The sequence below is a fragment of the Lepidochelys olivacea genome (assembly GCF_965140295.1).
Source record: "Lepidochelys olivacea isolate rLepOli2 genome assembly, chromosome: 9".
NCBI classification, from domain to species: Eukaryota; Metazoa; Chordata; order Testudines; family Cheloniidae; genus Lepidochelys; species Lepidochelys olivacea.
This window is the reverse complement of record NC_140419.1, coordinates 64,892,553-64,914,498: the sequence shown is the minus strand read 5'-3', so window position 1 is coordinate 64,914,498 and position 21,946 is coordinate 64,892,553. Positions and strand designations below refer to the sequence as shown.

General features: G+C 50.8%; 1 protein-coding gene across 2 annotated transcripts; it reads left to right on the top strand.

Moving 5' to 3' along the window:
* Positions 1 to 1,910: 1,910 nt before the first annotated feature.
* On the top strand, positions 1,911 to 19,754 carry PLP1 (proteolipid protein 1). Of its 2 annotated transcripts, none has more exons than XM_084638518.1 (7): positions 1,911 to 2,062; positions 10,570 to 10,756; positions 12,276 to 12,432; positions 14,512 to 14,680; positions 15,436 to 15,509; positions 16,766 to 16,831; positions 17,587 to 19,754. In XM_084638518.1, the coding sequence occupies exons 1-7, from the start codon at positions 2,059 to 2,061 to the stop codon at positions 17,656 to 17,658; spliced, it is 729 nt and encodes a 242-aa protein (XP_084494644.1). In that variant the 5' UTR covers positions 1,911 to 2,058; the 3' UTR covers positions 17,659 to 19,754. The 2 variants fall into 2 exon arrangements, with proteins under 2 accessions (XP_084494644.1, XP_084494643.1); XM_084638517.1 differs by having other exon boundaries at positions 12,276 to 12,537.
* The last annotated feature ends 2,192 nt before the right edge of the window (positions 19,755 to 21,946 follow it).

Below are 21,946 nucleotides of genomic sequence, written 5' to 3'. Positions count from 1 at the left end.
CTGCTGGGGGGACGATCCCTGGGGGAGGGCCAGGTGCCACACTAGTGCAGTTGCAAGTGGCCATACGTTCTGCCTGGCCCCAGAGGGGATTCGCCCTATGAGACAGACAGCCCCGGCATGTCAGGCTGGCTGCCAGGGCAGTGACAGGGGGCAGCCTCTGGCTACAGCAGGGATTCCCACAGGTGTGGGCTGCCAGGCACATCCCCTGACCACTGTTCCCTCTAAGCTTTGCGTGTGTTTGCGCGCACACAGATCTTAAACCCTGTGCACACGGCAAAACAGCACGTGCACAAAAATTTGCACAGAAGCACAACAATTTGCACAAAAAAAATTTTTTGCGCACACGACCTGTCAAAAATTTGCACAGAAGAAATTTTTTGCACACACGGCCTGTCAAAAATTAGAGGGAACATTGCCCCTGACCACGCCCCCTTCCTTGCCAGCTCTGCCCCCTCCAGCTCCTCCTTGGCATGACACAGCTGCTTTGCCCAGGTGAGCTGTGTGCTGGTGGGCTCCATGCCCATGCGCCTGGGGTCTAGGCTTGGAACACAGCTGAGAGCTGGAGGGGCATAGATGTTCTCAGGTGCTCACTACCAGGGTAAGTTAGCCTGCAGGTGGTGTTTAGCCCCAGGGTAGGAATGCTTTACTCGTTTGCTTTAGAAAGAGGCCTCCCATTGCCTCAACAGCCTGGAGCCCCTCTGCTCTCTCTTGTCATTACATCAGTAGGAGCAAACTGGGGATTAGGAAGAAAGGGGTGGAAGGCCTCAAACAAGCAACTGGCTTGGGGATGGGTACTTTTTTTTCTGGCCGAAGTTAGTGCTGAGGAAAGGGGTTGGCTTGGCAGCCCTGGAGACTGGAGTCTTGCCCACTCATAGACCAGGGATGGTGTGGCAGCTGCAGAATGCGCTTTCCCACACTGTCCCACTGATCTCTTGGGCCCAGAAGGCCCATCTCCAGGGTCTGTGTGGCCCATTCATTCTTTGACCTCTCTGATGAGCGTGCCCCTCAATTACCGATGAGCATGGTGGAGAAGGATACTAGCTAGATGCCAGCCCAACCCTGATTCCACCATGTTACACCTGTTCTTTTCTGATGCTCCCCTGACATGACACGGCCACATCAGATCCCCTGGTGGCATGTTTCTTTCTCCATTATCCCAGGGCAGGAAAGTTGTGGTCACTCTAAAACTGGAACCTAGAGATGGAGGGGAAAATGGAATCTTCCCCCCTTCCTACTCCTCCACCCTGAAACCTAGTGGTTTGGGAAAAGTGGCACCTGGATTCTAACCACCGTGGGTTTGGATTTTGATCCTACAGACCCCAAACCCAACCTACAAGGCTTTGCAAAACCCCACCGACACCTGGTGGTGTCTCCCTTTAACATAAACCCAAGTTAAAAATAGATCCTGTCTGGAAGAAGGGGCTTCTGTCCTGAGATTTAGTCCTGGTGGGAAGTTTTATGGCTGGTTATAAACTCTATCCCAGTGGGGATTTGTGATGGCCAGGACAGCTCAGCCATCTGTGGTCTGTCACAGTAATTATGTTCCTATATGTAGCAATTGCACAGGTGAACACTGTGTATAGGTGCCCCGGTAAGGCCCAAGCAAGGTCAATACAAATCAAATGTTCTAATCCCTTCAGATTCTACTACCATCTCTTGGATTTAGTTGAAGAGTTTCCAAAAAGGACTGAATTTGTTGCAGAACTGCCTGATCTGCCCACACGAAGCGGCTGGAGCGCCTGCTTTCTGACAACAGGGAAACAAACGAATCTGTGGCAGAGAGAAGTTGGCAGCCAAAGACAGTAGGGTACGACGGAGCTACCCCCAAGATGAGGGAGTAGCTCTGGTGAGGGGGAGGGAGAATGGGAGGAGGAGAAAAGGGTGGCCTGTCTCTTTAAGGGGGCTGGCTGTCAATCAGAAAGTCCTTTTCTTTGCTGGAGAAGAGGCCAGAGATATTCAGAGAGAAAAAGTAAAGCAGCGGCAAGGATTGTTCCAGCTGAACAAAGCGAGGCACAAAGGAAAACGAGGTGACAAGGGATTTGATTGAGTCCAGAGGCAATGGGTGAGTATGAGAGAGAACTTTCCAAACTTTCCAGCTAATACAAAAGGAGTTTCTTTAAAATCCAAGATTTCAAGGATGGGGGAGAGACCAATTCTGTGTTATTGTGTTTGCACTAAACTTTCCTTCCTAGCAGGATGGTGAGACTTTAAGGGCCTTTGATCAGCTTGTTCCAAGTGCCTGGGGAGTTCCAGCAAGGAGGTGCCAAGTTGTAACTGACTAAGTTGTGTGCCCTCCTGCCAGCAGCATGGAGCCTTGATGCCCTCCAGTTTCCAAGTTAGCAAGTTTTGTTACTGAATTGTTGCAGGTGCAGATTGGTGACCTGACACTAGAGTCACGAGAAAGGGGCTGTGGGTCAGAGAGGAGCCTGCCTTGGGTGGGATACGCCTCCAAGCTAAACGTCCTAGTTTGGAAAAAGAAAAGGAGTACTTGTGGCACCTTAAAGACTAATACATTTGTAAGGTGCCACAAGTCCTCCTTTTCTTTTTACGGATACAGACTAACACGGCTGCCACTCTGTAGCTTGGAAAAGAAAGTTTGCTGGTGCTGTTATGGGATAGTGATCGCTGCTCCATAGCAACAGTCACAACTGGGTTTCTGTTTAAAGCTAAATTATGCATCCTTCTCTAAAATCCATAGCCATAGTCAGATCGGCTTGAAAACCAGAATGCCAATTCCGGGGCCAGGGGAGCATATGTGGGGCTAATTTGAAGTCATCTGATCCAGAGGTTCCTGCTGATTTTAATGTAGTTTTCAGTTCTCTTTCAAAATCCACATTGTACTTGAGAAGTGACCAGTGGGTCATCAACATTTCCATGCTTTCACCACCTGGTACGACACACAGCCTTTCCCGGATCGTCTCCACGGCCAGCCCCACATTCCTACATAGCTGACTCCCCTCTCTCTATTTCATTCTGAGCACCACTGGGAAGGGCTCCATGAGAACCCCTGCTTTGATTCCTGCCGTCCTTCCTGGGGGCTGGTTCTGCAATGATGTGACTCCAGGGCCTCCAACTTCCTGGGTTCTCATGATGCTTTGCTCCCAGGTCAGCCAGCTCCATGGGAGGAGCTGTGGCACTGGCATCCATTGCTCTGCTCCCAGATCTGCTTTCAGTTTAAAACTCCCTGCAAGCAAGGTGGAGGGGCAGAGGGCATGTGGAGGACGGAAGGAAATGGAGTGTCAGTCGAGAGAGGTCTCTTGTGAAGGGGGACAGATGACAGGGATGGGGATGAAAGAAGATTCCTGCTGCCAGGACACTGGGGCCAGGAGGAGACATATCCAGCTGACCAGCCCTTCAGCTTGGAATTGGACTCCCTGCATACAGGAGCTTCTGAACAGGGAGGCTGGAGAACACCAGAGAGAGATCAACCATCAGGTTACAGATAGGGAATATAGGGTACGTCTACACTGCTTGAAGCTGCAGCAGCATGGGCTTCAGCGTGGGCTGTACAAGCCTGCCCGGGACCCTGCCTAATTACTTGCAGCTTCACTGCTCCAATACCCAAGCGAGCTACATTAAAGCTATCTCAGATATGTCTACACGAGCTGCAGTCACACCCCTATACATTGTAGTGTAGACAACCCCACAGTGATCAAACGTCGGATCTTTAGGGGGGTGGCATGGTAGGATGATTAATGCAAGGGACCAGGAATCCAGGATTTCAGTCCCAGCTATGCCACTCAGGTGTTGTGTGACCTTGGGCAAACAACCTAGTGCCAATTACCTGCCTCACAGGGCTGTTCTGGGAATTAATTCAAATCAGGAAAGTCCTTTGAGGTCCTCAGAAGAAATGTGCTATCTAATTAGGCAGTGCTGTTGTGACAGGTTTATAAGGATCCCAGAGTGCTTTACACTCTGATAGCTAGACAGATGATCACTTTATACCCCCCCCCCCACTTAAATTCAGCCATCTCTGGGGAGAAACATGGCAGCTATTTTAACAGTCGCAGCAACTCATAGGGCAGGAAGTGAAGATTATGGTATTTGATGGAAACCACAGGGGGGAGTTGAGGCAGGAATTCTCATTTTCACACTCAACCTTTCCAGCATTAATTTGATGGTTTAAGAACGGCTGCTGCTTTTTGGTGCAATATGGTTAACTTCCTCCGTCGAACAGTTGAAGCTTTGTATCAGGAAGGCCAAAGCTCTCTTCTGGGTCTGAGGCCAGTGGCCATGTCCTTGGCAACCAGACAAGATGCTTCGTTCTGGGGATAACCTGGCAACTCTTTGCTCAAGTCCTGGGGCTTTGGACACCACAGCAGGAATGGGGTGGAGCTGAGGAGAGGGGGTGGGGGCCAAAGGCAGGTGCAGTCACACCAAGGCCAGAGGCCTAGAACAAGGCTCGTGAGGAATGAAGGAGGCTGCTTGTGTGGTCAGAAAAGTGACACTGTAAAATGGCACCTTCCTGCTCCCCAAACCAGCTCCCTGTGGGGCTTTGAGTCTGTTCGGCTGAGTTTGCTGGTGCAATCATGTGAGCGCTGCTGTTCACTGGCTCTGCATCATTATCAGAACTGGCTGTTAAATGCCAGGGACAAGGGCTTTATTTGTGGCCATGATGTCAGCGACAGCAAGAAAACACAGTTGTGTCCCATTGCTGGACCGAGCCCTTGAAGCCAGCCCCCTGGTTTTCAGACTCCAGCCAGGTGCAGAACTGTGTCAGAAATACCAGCCTTTGGCTTGGAAGGGGAGCTGGGGGCTGTGGAATGGGTGGGGGGAACCTGGGAAATTGCTGATGCCCTGTTACTGAGTCACTTTCCTGACCAGAACGGCACTCTAATAGCGCTCACTTTCTGCCCTGTCCGAGCTGCAGCCAGGGCATGACCACAGACTGACTTGAGTTTCCAGCACAGGCAGAGGCTGCAGGGAGAGGACAGCCCACTTCTGCGTTCTCACTGCCCTTCCCAGAGTGCACGAGGCCCTGTGTCTGCCTCTGGGGAGGAGGGCCAGGGTCCCTGGTCCACTTGGAGTGATAGAGATGGGGCCCCATGGGAGACTAGTAGCTTGCCTCTGGAGAGCTGGCAGAGACTTCTGCAGTCTGCCAAGGGAAGCTGGATGTGAGGTCCTGCAGGCTGCCTGGGGGTAATCTGGGGAGGGTGGGGGGCATCTGCCCCTAGGCATTGGCTGGTCTCTGATAAAAGAACCTGCTTTTGCCTCTGCCACATCTGTTGCTCTGGAGGTCTGTGCTAAGGGGAGATGGGGCTGCATTTAGCACCATGGTCCCAGTCCATGACAAGGGCTCCTAGATGCTACCTCAATAGGAATAATCGTAAGGTATCTTAACCCGGGTAGTCTTGCAGGCTTGTGCTGCTCGGAGGAGACCACCCGGGATGGTTTTCTACCTTTTGAACATTAGCCAGGGCCCAGGAGCTTTGGCTGGTCCTGGGCAGACCCTGGGGTCTCTCCCCAGCTGGTGAAGGGCTGCCCACGGGAAGCCACATTCCCTCAATCCCAAAACCGGTTCTCCACTGGAGTTTGTTAGAGTGGCTGCATGGGGGCCTCACAGAAGAAGCTTTGTCCCAACTGGGAATCTATGGGGCTCTGAGGCCCTTGTTTGTCTCTGGCACCTCCTGGCAATATGCAGTTACCTCACTGCTCTGCACCCCCTCCTCGCCCACCCCTGTACCAGTCAGGGCTGGGCTAGCACACTGGCCCTTTCAGCGCTCATCAGCCCCATCAATGGGAGCACTGTATGGGGGGAGCTCTCGGGGGGGCAGAGGGTGGCAGAGGCTGGGGGTGTTGCACTGCCGAGGATGGGAGGGTCTGTGACTTGGAGAGACAGGGCTTCTAGTTCAATGGCTCATCCTATTGTTTTCCCCTTATTGTTCTGCCCCATTTGTCAGCTGGGCTGAGGTACAAGGCCGGGAATTGTGCTGATACAAGGGGCTCTTTCTCTTACCCCCTTCACAAGAAGCCTTCCCCGCCTCCCTTCAGTTGTGTCCCAGATTTCTCAGCATGTGACACACCACTGCTTCCCAGAGCCCCTGTGCTCCCAGGCCAGAGAGGGGTGAGGAGAGCTCCAGGCAGCACTGGGGCAGGTTGGGCTCTGGTGAGATGGATCCCAGTACAAGAGGGCCCCAAGAACAAGCACATCCATAGCTGTGAGGTGTGGACACAATCTACAGTCCTTGGCACATGCGCAATGCCTTGGTCCCTTCGCTTGCCGCCTCTGGCTGAAACACACCAAAACCTATTCTTGCAAAAACCTCCTAGATTGGGACATTCAACCATCTCCAAAGCATCTTCCCTAGATGGCACCTTTCATTGGAGATTAAAACCACGTCGGCCCATTTCCCGGGGCCCATATCCCAAAAGCTACCCCTGCAGTCAGCACCCCCATGGGCAAACTCTGCCAATAGACTAAGGACTGGCTGAGCCAGGGAGACCCACCTCCTCTCACCTTCCGGAGGAGGGCCCCTCCATTAATGGGCGGTGGGATAGAGCAGGGGAAGCCTGTCTGTGTTTTGTGGCTAGCCAGCAGAGATGATTTCAGGCTCCTGGGCTGGCCAGCCAGCACTCAATTCACATGCCAAATGTGGAAGGAAGAAGGACAACTTTTTTCACTGCTGCAGCTACAGTGCTAAGTGTTAAAGCCCTGATTCAGGAAAGCACATGCTTAGCATTAAGCATGTGTCTGAATCTCATCCGCTTCAACGGGATTTAAGCACACACTTAAGGTTAAAGCAACTTGCTTAAGTGCCCTTCTCGAATAGAGAGGCTTCACTGAATTGGGGGCTGTCGTAGCTTTTAGAATTTCCAGCAACTGGTCTTCCATGGGCCATGTCTCCTCAAAGGTGACTGCCTCTCACAGTGCAAAGCGTGTGGCTCTGGGTGCAAGGAGCTCTCTGAAGACCATTTCATAGCAAATCCTTGGCGCTGGAGGTGAAGGAGCGCCATGCATCCAGTTCATCTCCTGGGCCAGTTCAGGCTTGTTCCTTACACCCCATTTTCTAGTGTTTGCTCCAGTCTGGGTCTGACCATCCCAGGTGATGGGGCTTCCACCACCTCCCATAGGAATCTATCCCACAACCTAATGCTTTAAAGAAGTCCGTCTGGATTTTTCCAGCCTAAATTCCTTCTGTTTTCTGTCCAAAACTACCAGATTTACCCAAGTGTTTAGGCTGGGATTGTCAAAGATTGGCAGAGATTAGGTACACAAATCCCATTCAGAATCAATAGGCATTGGGTGCCTAACTCCTTTCGTCCCCTTTGACGAGCCTACCCTTTCTGTGTCAGGAAATAGGTATTGAGTGCTCACTGCTGAGGAGCTCAGCAGAGGCTCCTGGGCAGCAATGAATGGGCTGAAAGTGTCTTTGCTTAATGATAAATATTACTGGCTATTAGCTAGCTATCGTCTAGATTAGACAGTGGCCTGCTTGTCTCGTTACCCTCCCAATTTCCAGGATGGGTCACTGTCCTAAGCCACTTAGATACAATGTAGGAAGTTAAGCTACTTGTTGCAGGTTGCCCTGTCTCACACACACAGGGCCTCCTTCTGATCTCACAGCAGTGCAACTCCCTCGGCTACTCCTGGTTTACATCGGTGAATGCAGAATCAGGCCCAAGGTCAGTCATTCATCTTGGATTGGCTCCCAGTCCCTTGCGGTAGCCAATGGAGAGGATGCCAAAATAGGAGCTCAGGCTGCTTGGCTGGGGTGTGGGAGCACATTCCTGGAGAGTGACATCCATGGGAAGATCACACTGTCTGATGGAATCCACTTCCATCTCGTGCACTGATCCAGACCTGCTGCAGGATCACCTGTCTGCCTTGAGTCACACATGCCAAGGAGGCCTGTCTGATCCCAGCCTGCTGCTCCCATGGACACAGCCGTACAGACCCCGCAGCAGCCACCAGCACATACTGCTGACCGAGGTGCTGGTTCCAAACCTCTGGTAACTGAATAGTCCGCCCATTGTTCCCTGTTTGCTTCCCCTGGTCCTGCTCTGCCCCCGAGCATGGCGAATACTGAGGAGCACACACAAGCTGGCAAGGGAAGAACAAGGCCCCATTGTTCTCAATGCCATGAAGGGATCAGTACAGGCTGTAACCTTGCACTTGAGGGGAGGGGAGAACATCGCTGCTAGTGACCCTGTGGATATCTTATGGGCCCATTCTTCAGGGGGAAGAGAAAAACACTGTGGGGCAGATTAGGGAGGGAAGTGGGTGTTGGAAAATTCCCTGCTGCACATTCATGGAAGGGAGGCGGCAGAGAGCAGTGGGTATCATCTGGACGAATCCTCTTCTTTATTAAAATCCATCAGTCTTGTGTGTGTTTAGAACGAGACCAGTACAGCCACGACTCCCAGCTGCAACAGGAGCAGGCAGGAGATATGCAAACTGTCTGCAATTACCCAGTGCTCTGGCCATGTCCACAGGGAGGGGCTCTCACAGAAAGAGGAAGAGACAGCAGAGAAAGAGGGAAGGAAGCTGCTGCTCTGAGGCGAGTGTGATTTTTTCCAGGAAGCAGCTTGTTTCAGCTTTGGTTTGAGTTTGTCTTGGGTTTCTTGGTTGTTTTTAAGTATTAGAGATAGGCTTGAACTGGAACTCCAGAGTCAAACACCTCCCCCTCTGCACAGGTTCCGAATCCAGACTGGGTCCAGCGTCAGAACTGAATGCGTAGGTGGCCTTTATCTGTGTGATGGGTCAAAACAAAACCTCAGTCTGCACATGCCTGAATTTTGCACGTTTGAGAATTCAGACCCAGACCTCTGTCTTGTACCTGAGCAAGTTCCTGCAGATTAAGGGCCTGATTTTCGGAAGAACTTAGTACCTGCAGCTCCAGCTGAAACCAGTGGGAGCTGCAGGTATGTGGCACTTCTGAAAACCAGGCCCTCAGTCTAGCCCTCCAGCACACTAGCTATATAAATGCACCACTGCAGAGCAGGTGTTCTCTGGGATTACACCTACAACATCAGCACTGAGGTGCAGGTAAATGTAAAGAGGCTCAGCTCTGGACACATGGTTGTCTGTATAAGTTAGCAGCTTCAGTTTTATTCAGACTTGCTGCTGAGTGGTGGTGTGGGCTTGAGGACTTGCTGACATCCAGAAGAAGGATACTGAGTGTCATGGTCTTCTGCATCATATTCTGATTGGGTGACTCAAAGTGTAAGAAGGACAGGATGCCAGATCCTCAAAGGCATTTAGGCACCTAACTCCCATTGGCTTAGCTGGCAGTGAGTGTCTTTGAGGATTTGAGCCAGGATACTAGTTGTATCAAATGGATTCTTTCTCTCTTTGCCTCTAGGCCAGTGGGAGTGTTGTATGATAAGCACAGGGCTTGTGTCTGTACAGGGGATGAGGGCGCTGCATTCTATTTATGATTTCTTTGCTTGCCCGTCGGCAGATGTCAGCGCTGGCGGTGGAATCATCCCCTGCAGCTGAAATCCACCCCAGTGTGAAGAGCCAGCATGAGGCTTATAGAACCATAGGGCTAGAAGGGACTGTAAGGGCTATTTCAAGGATTAAGTAAGAATGAAGTGCATAAATATCACCTTCCATCTTCAATGCCAAGATAAAAATCAAAAAAACATTAAAAAAGTTCTCATTTGCGACCATCACAACAGCTCAGATTATTCATATGGGAAGCCCTTGTAACATCTCTTTTGTCTCTCTCCCTGTGACAGGCTTGTTTACATTTTGCATTTCACTCAGCTTGTGCCCCAAATGGAGACTGGTCAGTTTCACCTGTGTTGCTAGCAGCTAGCCAATTTCACTTCTTGGTTCCTGTGCCTTAGGGCAATGCTTTCATTCTTACATAGAGGAGGGCCACAGGGGACACTATATCCAATCTAATTAACCTGGGAGTGGCTCAGATATTAGGGAGGGGAGCCCCAGGACTAAAACTTAAGAGAGTTTAGATCTCAGCTTCTCATATCTGGTGTTCTCAGAAGAGAGGAATGAGGGGGGATTTGATAGCTGCTTTCAACTACCTGAAAGGTGGTTCCAAAGAGGATGGATCTAGACTATTCTCAGTGGTAGCGGATGACAGGACAAGGAGTAATGGTCTCAAGTTGCAGTGGGGGAGATTTAGGTTGGATATTAGGAAAAACTTTTTCACTAGGAGGGTGGTGAAACACTGGAATGCGTTACCTAGGGAGGTGGTGGAATCTCCTTCCTTAGAAGTTTTTAAGGTCAGGCTTGACAAAGCCCTGGCTGGGATGATTTAGTTGGGGATTGGCCCTGCTTTGAGCAGGGGGTTGGACTAGATGACCTCCTGAGGTCCCTTCCAACCCTGATATTCTATGATTCTATGATTCACCCACAACTGCAGTATCAATGCCTCTGAGTTTGGCTCTCCAGCCCTGCAGACGGATGTTTGCACTTCTCTTAACACTGTGAAAACCATTTTATTCCTAGTAGGTTATTTAAGCCTCCCTTGCTTCCAACCTTTTATTAATAAACTTTTCATGGGACGGGGGAGAGGGGCACATCTAACCTACCTGACAGCGCGCCGTCCTTTTGGGGTGATGACAGGGCTCTGTGATCTAGATGATTTCTCTCTTCTTCCCTAGGTTGGCTAGAGTGCTGCGCAAGATGTCTGATAGGGGCACCCTTTGCTTCGCTGGTTGCCACGGGGTTGTGTTTCTTTGGGGTAGCACTGTTTTGTGGCTGTGGGCACGAGGCACTCACTGGCACCGAGCGGCTAATTGAGACCTACTTCTCCAAAAACTACCAGGATTATGAGTATCTTATCGATGTGTAAGTATTCGCCTTCTCATGCTTTAGACGCTGACGCCCCTTTCCAGGCCCCGCTTCCCAGCCCTCACTCACCTGGCTTTGGAGGCCTGCACAGGACTCCCATCAGAACTCAGCACCGCTCCGCAGCTGCCTCTCCCTTGGCTACTAAACTAATGCAGTCCCTGCCATCCCAGCGAGAATGAGATTGGGGCCAGGATCGGAAGCTGGTTTTCCCACAGGGTTGTGCAGAGCCCTAACTGCTAGGCTGCAGGGCTGCCAGTGCAGTGAGTCCACATTCTGGAAAACAATTCAAAGGGGACTCGTGGTTTTGGGTGCTTAACTTGAGACACCTTGAAGTGGCCTCGTTTTCAGAGGGATGGTGCTCAGCACTGTCTGAAAATCAGGACCCCTTCAGGATTCTTACTCTGGGCACCCAAAAATCAGGGCACCTGACATCACCAGTCGCTTTTGAAAATGTAGGCCAGAAACTCTTAAAACTTCTGGGAAATTACATGCCATCACCTGTTGGCCACCTTCACACCCAGCTCTGAACCAGCCCAGGCCTGTTACGGGTTAGATGGCTATCTTGGTATCACCATGCTGCTGGGTTGGGAAATGGACTCCATGATCCATTGCTATGGGGTCATTGATCTGCTTGCTTCTTACACAGGTGATCAGATGATTCCTTCATCCCAATGGGAAGAATTGGCCCCCTTCACAAATCTCTGGGCATGCAGTTAGTTCAGCCCTGTTTCCCAGTCATCATGGGCTGTTGTTAAGACCCCGTGATCATGGGGCTGTCCATGCCTGCCGGATTTGCTTTGACTCAGGGGAGTTCTTTCAGTCCAGCCTATGGCAGAGGCTTAGTGAGACTGCTGAGTGTTCTCCCTGCCTGGAGGGGACCCTTCTTCATCTTGTTTTTTTCACACGTGTTTTCTATCTGACCCTTGCTAGGTACGGTGGATATAGTGTTGGATCCTCTGCTCTCGGTAGGTATGGAGAACGCAGAGTAGCCATACTTGCCAGGCAGAGCAGGTCTCGCTGTCCTCGATTTACCACACTCTCTGCCTGGCTTTATACACAGGCATGGGACCAGGTATCTCCTTTTCTCCTTCCCTGCTGTGCCACCCATAAGCCATTCAGGCAGATGCTTTTCCCTACCTCTTGCCTGTTCCATTGGTCATTTCCTTTGGGATCTTCCTCATCCTCCCTAGCCTATTCCCTCCTTTCTCCTATTTGAGGTAGCTTCCCTGATTGCTTTAGCCTGATCCTGGAGTGGAGGGGGAGTAGCAGAGACCAGAGCTTGCTTCTCAGGCTCTAGGTAAGACCTGGGGAGCTGTTCATCTAGGCCATCCTTTGCTCTGTCTTTCCTGGGAGGGGAACTCGCTGCTGGTGGCTCCCAGGAGAGATTCTCTCTGTGGTACATCTTGTCACTCCCAGGGAGTTTGAAGGGGGAGATCTGCAATGAGAGTTAAAGAGGTTATCTTTCTCTCTCTTCCTCCCTTTCTTTGTCTCTGTCTCTTCCCTGTGTCCCCTCCAGGATCCACGCGTTCCAGTATGTCATCTATGGAACGGCTTCTTTCTTCTTCCTCTATGGAGCCCTCCTTCTGGCCGAGGGCTTCTACACCACTGGTGCCGTCAGGCAGATCTTTGGCGACTACAAGACCACCATCTGCGGCAAGGGCCTCAGCGCTACGGTAACAGGGGGCCAGAAGGGGAGGGGTTCCAGAGGCCACCATCAAGCTCACTCTTTGGAGCGGGTGTGTCAGTGTTTGGGAAAATGGCTAGGACATCCCGACAAGGTGATCTTAACCAGGGTTTGGCACTAATTCCCATGAACTGGAATACTTGTGCAGGTTGATGTGACTGACGGGCATGAGACTGCAGCCCTGTTCCATCTGGCTGACAGGCTCCGGCGGGAGTCGCGTACCCGGTGGAACGGCTGCACTGATTCGATGGCATCTAAAAGGAAAGTGCACCCCGCCGGCTCAGCCACCCCGCCACCGGAGGCTCCCCATGGCCAGATGCACTCCTCACCACCCCAGCTACACCTCCTGCCACCTTTGCTGACCTCTTATTTGTTAACCCCTTCCCCACCCTTATTCCCCCTCTATTCATGCCCCTCCATTGTTTCTATTTGCTGGAGGTTGCACTTTAATTTTAATGTTTAAACAAAAAGCATTTTGTTTGATGTCAGTTGATTTCACTGGCAGCTGCAGGGGGCCTGTCATCCCACAGGATTCAGCCCCAGGGGTTAGCAGTGATGATTAGTTGTATTGCAGTAGTTTCTGTAGGCCCAGATCAGGGTCCCATTGTGCTGGGTGCTGCACATAACCCAAAGACGCTCCCTCCCCCCAAACATATGTATTCTGCATTGTGTTTGTGCAGTGGTCTGGTGGGGTGGGGTGTTTAGATATTATTTAATGACCAATAAGGAATGGGTCTTTTATTATTTCTGGGCCTGCTGCTGGCAGTCTTCCTCTGCTCAAAGGCAGCAGTGACTCCGGCAATCTGCCTCCACCGGTGGCCTCCACTGCGGCTACTGACTCCGATTCATGGCTTGCGACTTTGGGGGAGTCACAAGTTTTAGGCTTGTTCAGCTTCAAAGGGCCTGCTTTGCAGAAAGGGCTGAGCCCCTGTCCTCTGAAAGCCAGGCCCTGCTGCAGTGTCTCAAACAGAGTGCCTGAAAATCAGTAGCCACTTTTCAAAACCTTGGCCACTGTGCAATGACAGGGCAGTCCTGGACGTGACAGGGCCACAGTGAAACATCAGGAGGTGTCTGGAGGCAGGGAGATCAGGCAGCACTAAAGCGGTTAGAAGGAGAGTTTTATTGCTTGACCTTCAAACAAATTGTTTCTTGTTTAAACGTCCAACATTAAGCCAATACTACAGCAAGTGCCAGCAGTTCTCTATGAGCCCGATCCTATAAGGGACTTGAGACACTGGGGTTGAGGTTAGGTTTACGACCTCTCAGGATTGGGCCATCTGACAGCGTGTCCCATGCGTTAGTAGACACAACGCAGCTTTCTAGGCCTCAATGCCAATTTTAATTTAAAAGGTTAATTTCATCCGCAATTCCCAGCTTACAGAAACAGTGAAGGGTGCTCCTGGCCTTGGGGAATTGAGCAGAACGGATGCGGTTTCCTTTTAAGATCATTTATTTTGCACCTCGTGGGCCAGATTTTCAATACTGGGTGGATACAACTGCACTCCCTGGTTTGCACATGCCCTGCTGATGCCCAGAGTACAGTTTGCCCCTGAACTGAAGGCTGCACAAGGCCCACTTATGCCCATTGGTGAATTTCACACACAGATCCCCAGTGTGTGTGTGCGCAAATCAAGGATTGGCACATGCCTGTGGCGAGTGAAATACTGCCCTGGCCGGGTGTGTAGCTAGATACCCGATCCACACACATTGACTAGATATTGGCATACAGGAATTAGCCAGGTGCAAGAACGTGTGCACAGTTGCGTGTGCCTGACTTTGAAAATTTGGCCCCACTTAAATATATTTTTTTAATTGTGAGTGTGTGTCTATATACAGGTGTGCGCCTGTGTGCATATCGATATTGACACATGTGTACAGACACATGCACAAACAACTGCCCTGTTGTGTCTGTGGAGGTGCTCTCTCTTTCCTTCCGATTGGTGGAGATCCTTGCATTGCATCTCATGTCAGGCTGCTTGCAGATCTCCAGTCTCATGCTCTCATGTCTGAAGGCTCTGGCAGAACATTAACCCTTTTTCTGCCATCTTGCTTGTCTTGACCATTTCAGTTTGTGGGCGTGACCTATGCTCTGACCATCGTCTGGCTCCTGGTGTTTGCCTGCTCTGCTGTGCCTGTCTACATTTACTTCAATACCTGGACAACATGCCAGTCCATTGCCTTCCCCACCAAGACCTCTGCCAGCATAGGCACACTGTGCGCTGATGCCAGGATGTATGGTGAGCCTTCGGTTGCGTCTCTCTCTAATAAGCACCATTTTTGCAAAGACACAGGAACAGACCCGGGTCCCATTGAAGTCAGTGGCAAGATTCCCACTGACTCCAGCAGTCCCCAGATTTGGCTTTGCATTCTAGCCATTCTTGAAGAAAAGCCGATGATGCGGCAGGGAATTATGAGCCAAGACCTCTGGGTGGGATCAGCCGGGTCTTGGAAGGGTGATGGAACAGAATTTTGGGTGGATAGAACAGACAGGCGGATATAGCAATATTTGGTTGGAGGCACTTGCTGCTGGATGTATCTCAAACACTGAGGGGCTCTTTACACTGCAACCATGGGTGTGACTGCAGCTTGTGTAGACACACCCAAGAAGCTAGCTTGAACACAGCTAACTCGGATACCAGTAGCAGCAGAGGCACAGCAGCATGGTCTTCAGCCTGGGCCACACACCCGAGTATGTACCCAGGTGGGCTTGTACAGCCCAGGCTAAAGTGCGTCCTGCCGCTGCTTCTCTGCACCAGTAGCCGAGCCAGCTGGATTAAAGCTGCAGTCACACCCCGTGTTTGGAGCGTATGCGTACCATTAGAATAGAATGACCTTCTTTCCACTCTCCTGTCTAAGTAACTGACCTGCCTTTCCCACTAAGTGAAACCTCTACATACATTCGTGGCTCACAATGGGGAAGACTGAGCCAGGTTTCCGGTGCCCTGTGGAGTTCCACTTGGTTCATCCTGGATGACTTTTGTGTCTCATGTAGGTGTCCTTCCATGGAATGCTTTCCCAGGAAAGGTGTGCGGCTCAAACCTTCTGTCCATCTGTAAGACCCCTGAGGTGAGTGCACCATGGGGCCATGCCAGCCATTCCTTCTGAGCAGGCACCTGGCTCAGGAGAGGCAAAGAATTTTGGCACCTTCAGCCAAGTTGGAGTTCTCGGTGCCAGGAGTTAGACCCTATTGCTGTGGGTTTGCATTATGAATTGGTATGTATAGAGGGCTGGGTGAGAATTTAGGTTGGTCCTTGCGGCAGGGAGCATGGCCCCATTGTGTTTGGAGAACGCATGGCATATTTTGAGTGCTATCACAATCTAAATGATAAATTAAAATCACAGGATGGTGCCTCTCATTTTAGAGGCAGTAGGCTCCAAGCTGGGCGTGCTCACAGAATCGGTAAGCCATTGTTTTCCTTTCACTCACACCAGCATAACTCCTTTGAAGTCAGTGTGTTGCAGTGGTGCAAGTGAGATCAGAATCCATTTCAGTGAGATTAGAAGAGTTGACATAACCTGGTTTAATGTCCATACAGCAGCATAGGTGCTGCTGGTTGACAATCTCTCTGTAAGTGAGCAAAAATATGAATCCTTCCAGGTCAGAGCTGAGTTGTTTTGGATGAACAGGGTAGCAAAGCCTAAAACACTGAAAGTGAACATAATTACTGAGGAGACTCAGCATTACTGAGGAGACAGCACTGAGGAGCCCAAAGTTAAGTAGGAGGTGGCCATGTTGTATAAGACAGAGATCTATTGTTGGAAACGCCAACAGAGAGCACATCTGTCTATGGTACACATCTGTCCTCTATCACTGTAATATCTGAGCAGCTTTCAGTATCCCTGTGAGGTAGGGAAGTCCCATTATCCCCATTTTACAGATGACAGTCGAGGCACAGAGAGATTAAGTGATTTACCCAAAGTTGCAAAGGAAGTCTGTAGCAGAAGGACTTGAGCCCAGGTCTCCTAAGTCCTAGGCTGGTGCCCTAACCACTGGAGTATCCTCCCTCATTGCATGGAGATAGAACACCCTTCTTTCCCCTGGGCTAGGCGATCTACACAGGACACCAGTGAAAGTCCACAGGTAGAGCAATGTATAGAAGGGCCAAGGCTGGATGAATATGAATGTGCCTAAAGCAGATCCTCATGCCCATCACTGCCAAGTGCTGCTGGGACTGTAGATGCCATCTCATTGACTGGCACCAGAGATCCAGTCCAATTTTGTGAAGAGAGGCTAGTTTGCAGACACCTTGTGGAAACCCCCTTCGTCTCTGCTGTCTGGGAAACATCTGTAAATGACGACTCATTGTTTTATTTCCTTGCAGTTCCAAATGACCTTCCACCTGTTTATTGCCGCATTTGTTGGTGCTGCAGCCACACTGGTTTCACTGGTGAGTCAATGCTCCACCTAAAACTTCTCTTCTCATTCTAAGAGGTGCTGTTAGTAGGCGAGATCATTAAAGCAAGGCAGCTGGTAGGCAAGAAACTCACTTAACACAGAGTGCCTGGTTATTTCTTCCCCTTGCTCATTGGAGCATAGCCCTGATTTTTAGAACCAAGAAGGTAGCAAGAGAAGTTGCTGCTGGTAGGTGGGGATCATAAGGAGAGGTGGATAGTGTCATAGAATTGCAGATGACAAGATTGGAGGTGACCATCCAGCCCATGTAGTCCAACCCCCTGCAACAAGCACTCTGCTGTATTGTATGCAGCTGTTCCCTGAATGCCTCACATATCTTACACTTCATCAGAGACATTCCATGCTATTGTTTTTGCACCAGTACTGCTGGTGAATGGGCTGCTGAAACTGTTGGGAAAATTGACCATTCCTTGAAAATTGACAATGCCTTGGTAAACTTATTGTTGGTCCAACTAAATAAAAGGCGTCCAAAAAGCCTGGAGAACAGTGACTGACTGGTGTTCAGAAGGCCATGTCAGGCATCTTGGAGAGAGATGGCCAATCAGTTTGAAAGGGGCTGGGGCTTATGGACAGAGTAGGCCAGATCCTCAGCTGGTGTAGATCAAAATGGCTTCATTGATGGCTTTGGATTTACACCATCTGGGGTTCTGGCCCAGCCCTGCTTCGCTGCACACAGAATGTTGGTTTGAATCTTCCCATCTCTCATTTGCTCTTTTTCCCACACCACAGCTCACTTACATGATTGCCGCTACTTACAACTTTGCCGTCCTCAAACTCATGGGCCGAGGCACAAAGTTCTAGTCTGCCAGAGGGAGCCGGGATATCCAAAATGCCCTTTTTTCTCTAACCATGAGGCTTTAACAATGCAGCCACCCAATACCAGGTCTCCTACTTTAACTCCATCTTCACCGCTGACTCCCCCTCTTCTTCCTCTATTGTATCCATCACGATGAGCATCACAAGGATGGGGAGACTCCCAATGATTGGATACGTCCTCATGCACTTTTCTCTCGGTGTACGTCTGTAGCTATGTTGCTCCGCAGCAAGTCTTGCTGGGAATAGGGAAAGTTAAACGAAGAGGATTTCCTGCCAGGCCAAAAACAGGAAAAGCAGATGAGGGATTTACTCCAACTTCCTGACATTTCCTAGAAATAGGAACGAGCCTTTCTGCTTCTGGGAGGCAGGAATCAATGTTGGTTGCTCTACTATGAGTGAGAAATATGCTTCATGCTACATAGAGAGAGGAGGAAGTGGCCTGGCCTTGATTCCATCACGAGAGACTCTCCTTGTTATAAAAGACACAGAACTCGCTTCCAACTTCATACTGCAGATGGAAGAGAAGAGGACTTCTCCATGGTAAAGAAAGAGAATTTACCTTAATCTGCCTGATGCAGCCTGGGTAAAAGGGGTTTAGAGCAAGGATCTTCCCAATATGGGGAGAGAGCACAGACCCCGATGCTCATAGAATCCCAATTCCTTAACCCAGCCGACCCTACTTAAAGCATAAAGGAGCTTGGTGTCTCTGTAGACTAAGGGGACTCTTGGTCTTACACCTCAACAGAAATAGAATTAGAATTGTCTCAGCATTGAACGGGAGCCACTCCCTGTGTCCCCTACTGCAGGTCCTAAGCAGTAGGGGAGAGATGGATAACAGCTTGGACTAGAAGGACTTCTCTAACCAGGGACCTGAGAGTGTAAACCCAGAGGGGTCCCTTTTGCATACACGGGATAACTCTTTGGACTGTCTGTCTTTGCGCGTCTTTCCTCTTGTAACCAGCTGTGCACATTGAACTCTGTCATACCTTCACAATGGTGCTCTTCTCTTCGGGTGACATTTGCTTCCGTAATGTTCTGTAAATTGAAGATCTTGATTTGTTTCCGATTCGTACTAAATTTAACCTTTTCCCCACTCCCAGCCCTCCCTTTTTCTCAATGGTTTCCCGTGAGCCAGGCTGTATATTCTGAAACTGGCCAAAACCTGAAAGATTCAGTGTCTCATTTTGACCATGGCCAGTCATTCAGAAGGCAATTAAATAAATGACTAAGGGGGGGCACAGCGCATTCTGCATGACTGGATTTGCACAGTCTTTAAATATGGCCATTTCTGTACAAATCCAAACCCTCCAGCTTCCATTTAGGTGTTTCTCACTGGGCAAGTTTATGAGCCAATGTTTGCGTATGCAGCCAAACTTGGAATGAGATTTCGATGTTTCCCTTTTCATTGGAGACACTAGGATGGGGAAAGGATTGTATTATTTTGACATGCTTAAGAGAGGGCAAGGTTCCGATCGAGAAGCTGCGCCCCATTGTAGACTGACCACTGCCAGAAGTTCTCAGCAGTCACACGACCACAGTGGCCACAGACAGGGAGTAAAAAGTCCATGTCTGCTGAATACTCCTGGTTCCAGCCTTTCCCCTTCTGTTTTTGTTTAACTTTCGGTGAAGAAATTTGGCTTGGTGTTTATTTATTGAAGAAACTACTTTCCGTGGCAGACAGTAGATCCTTCATTGCAGCGATTCCAACGCTGGTTTCAGCAGGGACAAAATCAGCTAGCAGTTCTGCCAAGCAGGGAGCTTGGTGCATCTTTGCCACCATGTATGGTGAAATAGATTGGTTAGACTCCTCAGTGCACATAGGTTTGGGGAGGGGGTGGGATGAGATGGGGTAGGGCAGAATGGGGTGGGAAGAAACCAGTTAAGATCAGGAAAATGAAGTCTTCTATTTTGTATGGTTTTAATAACATAACAAATAACCAACCCCTCTCCCACCATCCCCCCTGCCCCTGGAACTCAAACACACCCACAAAAATGAAAGTTAATCAACTGAAAGTGTTTCCTTCATTTCTGATCTAGAATTTCAACTTTTTAACTAATAAAAAGGAGCACGTTTTTAGAGACTTATCTTACAAGGTGTATTTTATAAAATTAAAGAAAATAAATTAAAATTAAGACTGTTCTGAACCCGCTCGTCCGCCTGTCTGTCTGGGCTGCCACGAAGGAGACTGCTTCCTGGTGAGCTTGCTTTGATTATAACTGTTTGATGTCACACCGGATGGAAGTGGAAGCACTGGCTCTGCTGCCCGATACACTGGACATGTCCCCGTAGAAACCTAGGCCAAGAGCCTCAAAGATATTTCGGCACCTAACTCCCATTGATGTCACCTAAATACCTTTGAGGATTTTCACCCTAGCACCTGGCATCAGAAAGACATGACTGAAAAAATACAAATGAAAAAAATATCAGCAAGATAGGCCATAAAAAGAAGCAGGGAGGCAGGCCAGGACTGAGGGACACTGGCAGAGCTGGGAGGGAGCTAGAGTTGCCAAGCATGCAGTTTTACCGGGCTGTTAAAAGACCTGTCAGCGGTGCAGCGGGGCTAAGGCAGGCTCCCTGCCTGCCCTGGCTCTGTGCAGCGCCCCGGAAGCAGCTGGCATGGCCACATGCTGCCCCCATCCCTAGCGCCAGGAGCCACGGCCAATGGGACCTGCGGGGACAGTGCCTGTGGGCGCTGAGTCGCTTGGCTGCTCTGGCGCCTAGGAGCTGGGCCAGATGTGCCAGCTGCTTCCAGGAGCCGTGCAGAGCCAGGCCAAGCAAGGGAGCCTGCCTTAGCCCTACTGTGCCACCTACCGGGAGCCGTCTGAGGTAAGCACCGTCAGGCTAAAGACCACACCCCACACCCCTCCCGGAGTCCGCACCCTGCACCCCAACTGCCTGACTCAGCCCTAAGCCCTCTCATGCATGCAAACTCCTGGAGCCTGCACCCACTCCTGCACCCCAACACCAGCCCTGAGCCCCCTCCCACACCCAAACTCCCTCCTGGAGCCCCGCATCCTCTCCCGCACCCCAACCCTCTGCCCCAACCTCCTGCACCCCAAATCCCTCATTCCCTGCCCCACCCCAGAGCCTGCACCCCCTCCTGCACCCAAACCCCCGACCCATCCTGGTGCCCCGCCCACACCCTGAACCCCTCATTTCTGGCTCCACTCCAGAGCCTGCACCCCAACCAGAGCCCTCATCCCCTCCTGCACCCCTACTCCAGCCCAGTGAAAGTGAGTGGGGTGGGGGAGAGTGAGCGACGGAGTGAGTGGGGGGGGGGTTCGGGTAAGGGGCGGAGTCAAGGGTGTTCGGTTTTGTGCGATTAGAAAGTTGGCAACCCTAGAGGGGGCCCAAGACTAGAAGGTGCTGCAAGTAAGAAAGCAGGTGTGCAATGGAGGCGTTGTTACTGACATAGTAAGGTTATTGACCAGGAGGAGGACAGCGCACTGGCAAAACAGCCTGATCAACTTGCACAACACTTGCCTGCTTTATCAGTCGGTCACTGAATAGCAGCCGTGTTAGTCTGTATTCGCAAAAAGAAAAGGAGGACTTGTGGCACCTTAGAGACTAACCAATTTATTTGAGCATGAGCTTTCGTGAGCTACAGCTCACTTCATCGGATGCATTGGTGAAGTGAGCTGTAGCTCACGAAAGCTTATGCTCAAATAAATTGGTTAGTCTCTAAGGTGCCGCAAGTCCTCCTTTTCTTTTTGCCATTTGGTCACTGTTTCTGTCAGTCCCTTGTTTTCATAAGTACCAGAAAAAAAAAGCATGGTTGCAGCTTTATTAAGGGACAAAAGAGCTGTGTGCACAGCACTATTACACGCTAGATCTGAGGGTGTCAGGCCCTTAGGTGGGGGTGGGTGGCGGGGCGGATTCTTCCTAAAAGTGGGGGGGACACAAGGTCCCGCCCCCCTCTGTGGTCCTGCCCCACCTCTTCCTCCCAAGGCCCCACCCCTACCCGAGGAGCCCAGGCCTCTCCATGTGCTCGGGATGGGTGGGGCTGAGAGCAGCCCCCAGCCTGTGTCTTCCGTCCCCACCCCCCAAGGTTCCCCACCCAGGGCATGTGGAAGGTCTGCGGCTCCCCACAGGTGCCTGCATGGCTCTTACCCCAACCAGACTCTGGCTTCCAAGCCTGGCCGGGGGAGGGGAGTGGTGGTGAGGCCTTGGGGGCCAAAGAGCCACAGCTGGACCATGGTAAGAGCTGCCTGTGCAGCTGTGGGGAGCCACGGACCCTCCATCTGCCATGGACAGGGGGCCCTGGGGGTGGGG

Excerpts from the sequence above, each read along its gene's own strand:
- PLP1 (XM_084638517.1), top strand. Across the intron at positions 10,757-12,275 it reads TATGAGTATCTTATCGATGT|GATCCACGCGTTCCAGTATG; the intron begins GTAAGTATTCGC and ends TGTCCCCTCCAG. Across the intron at positions 12,538-14,511 it reads GGCTAGGACATCCCGACAAG|TTTGTGGGCGTGACCTATGC; the intron begins GTGATCTTAACC and ends TGACCATTTCAG.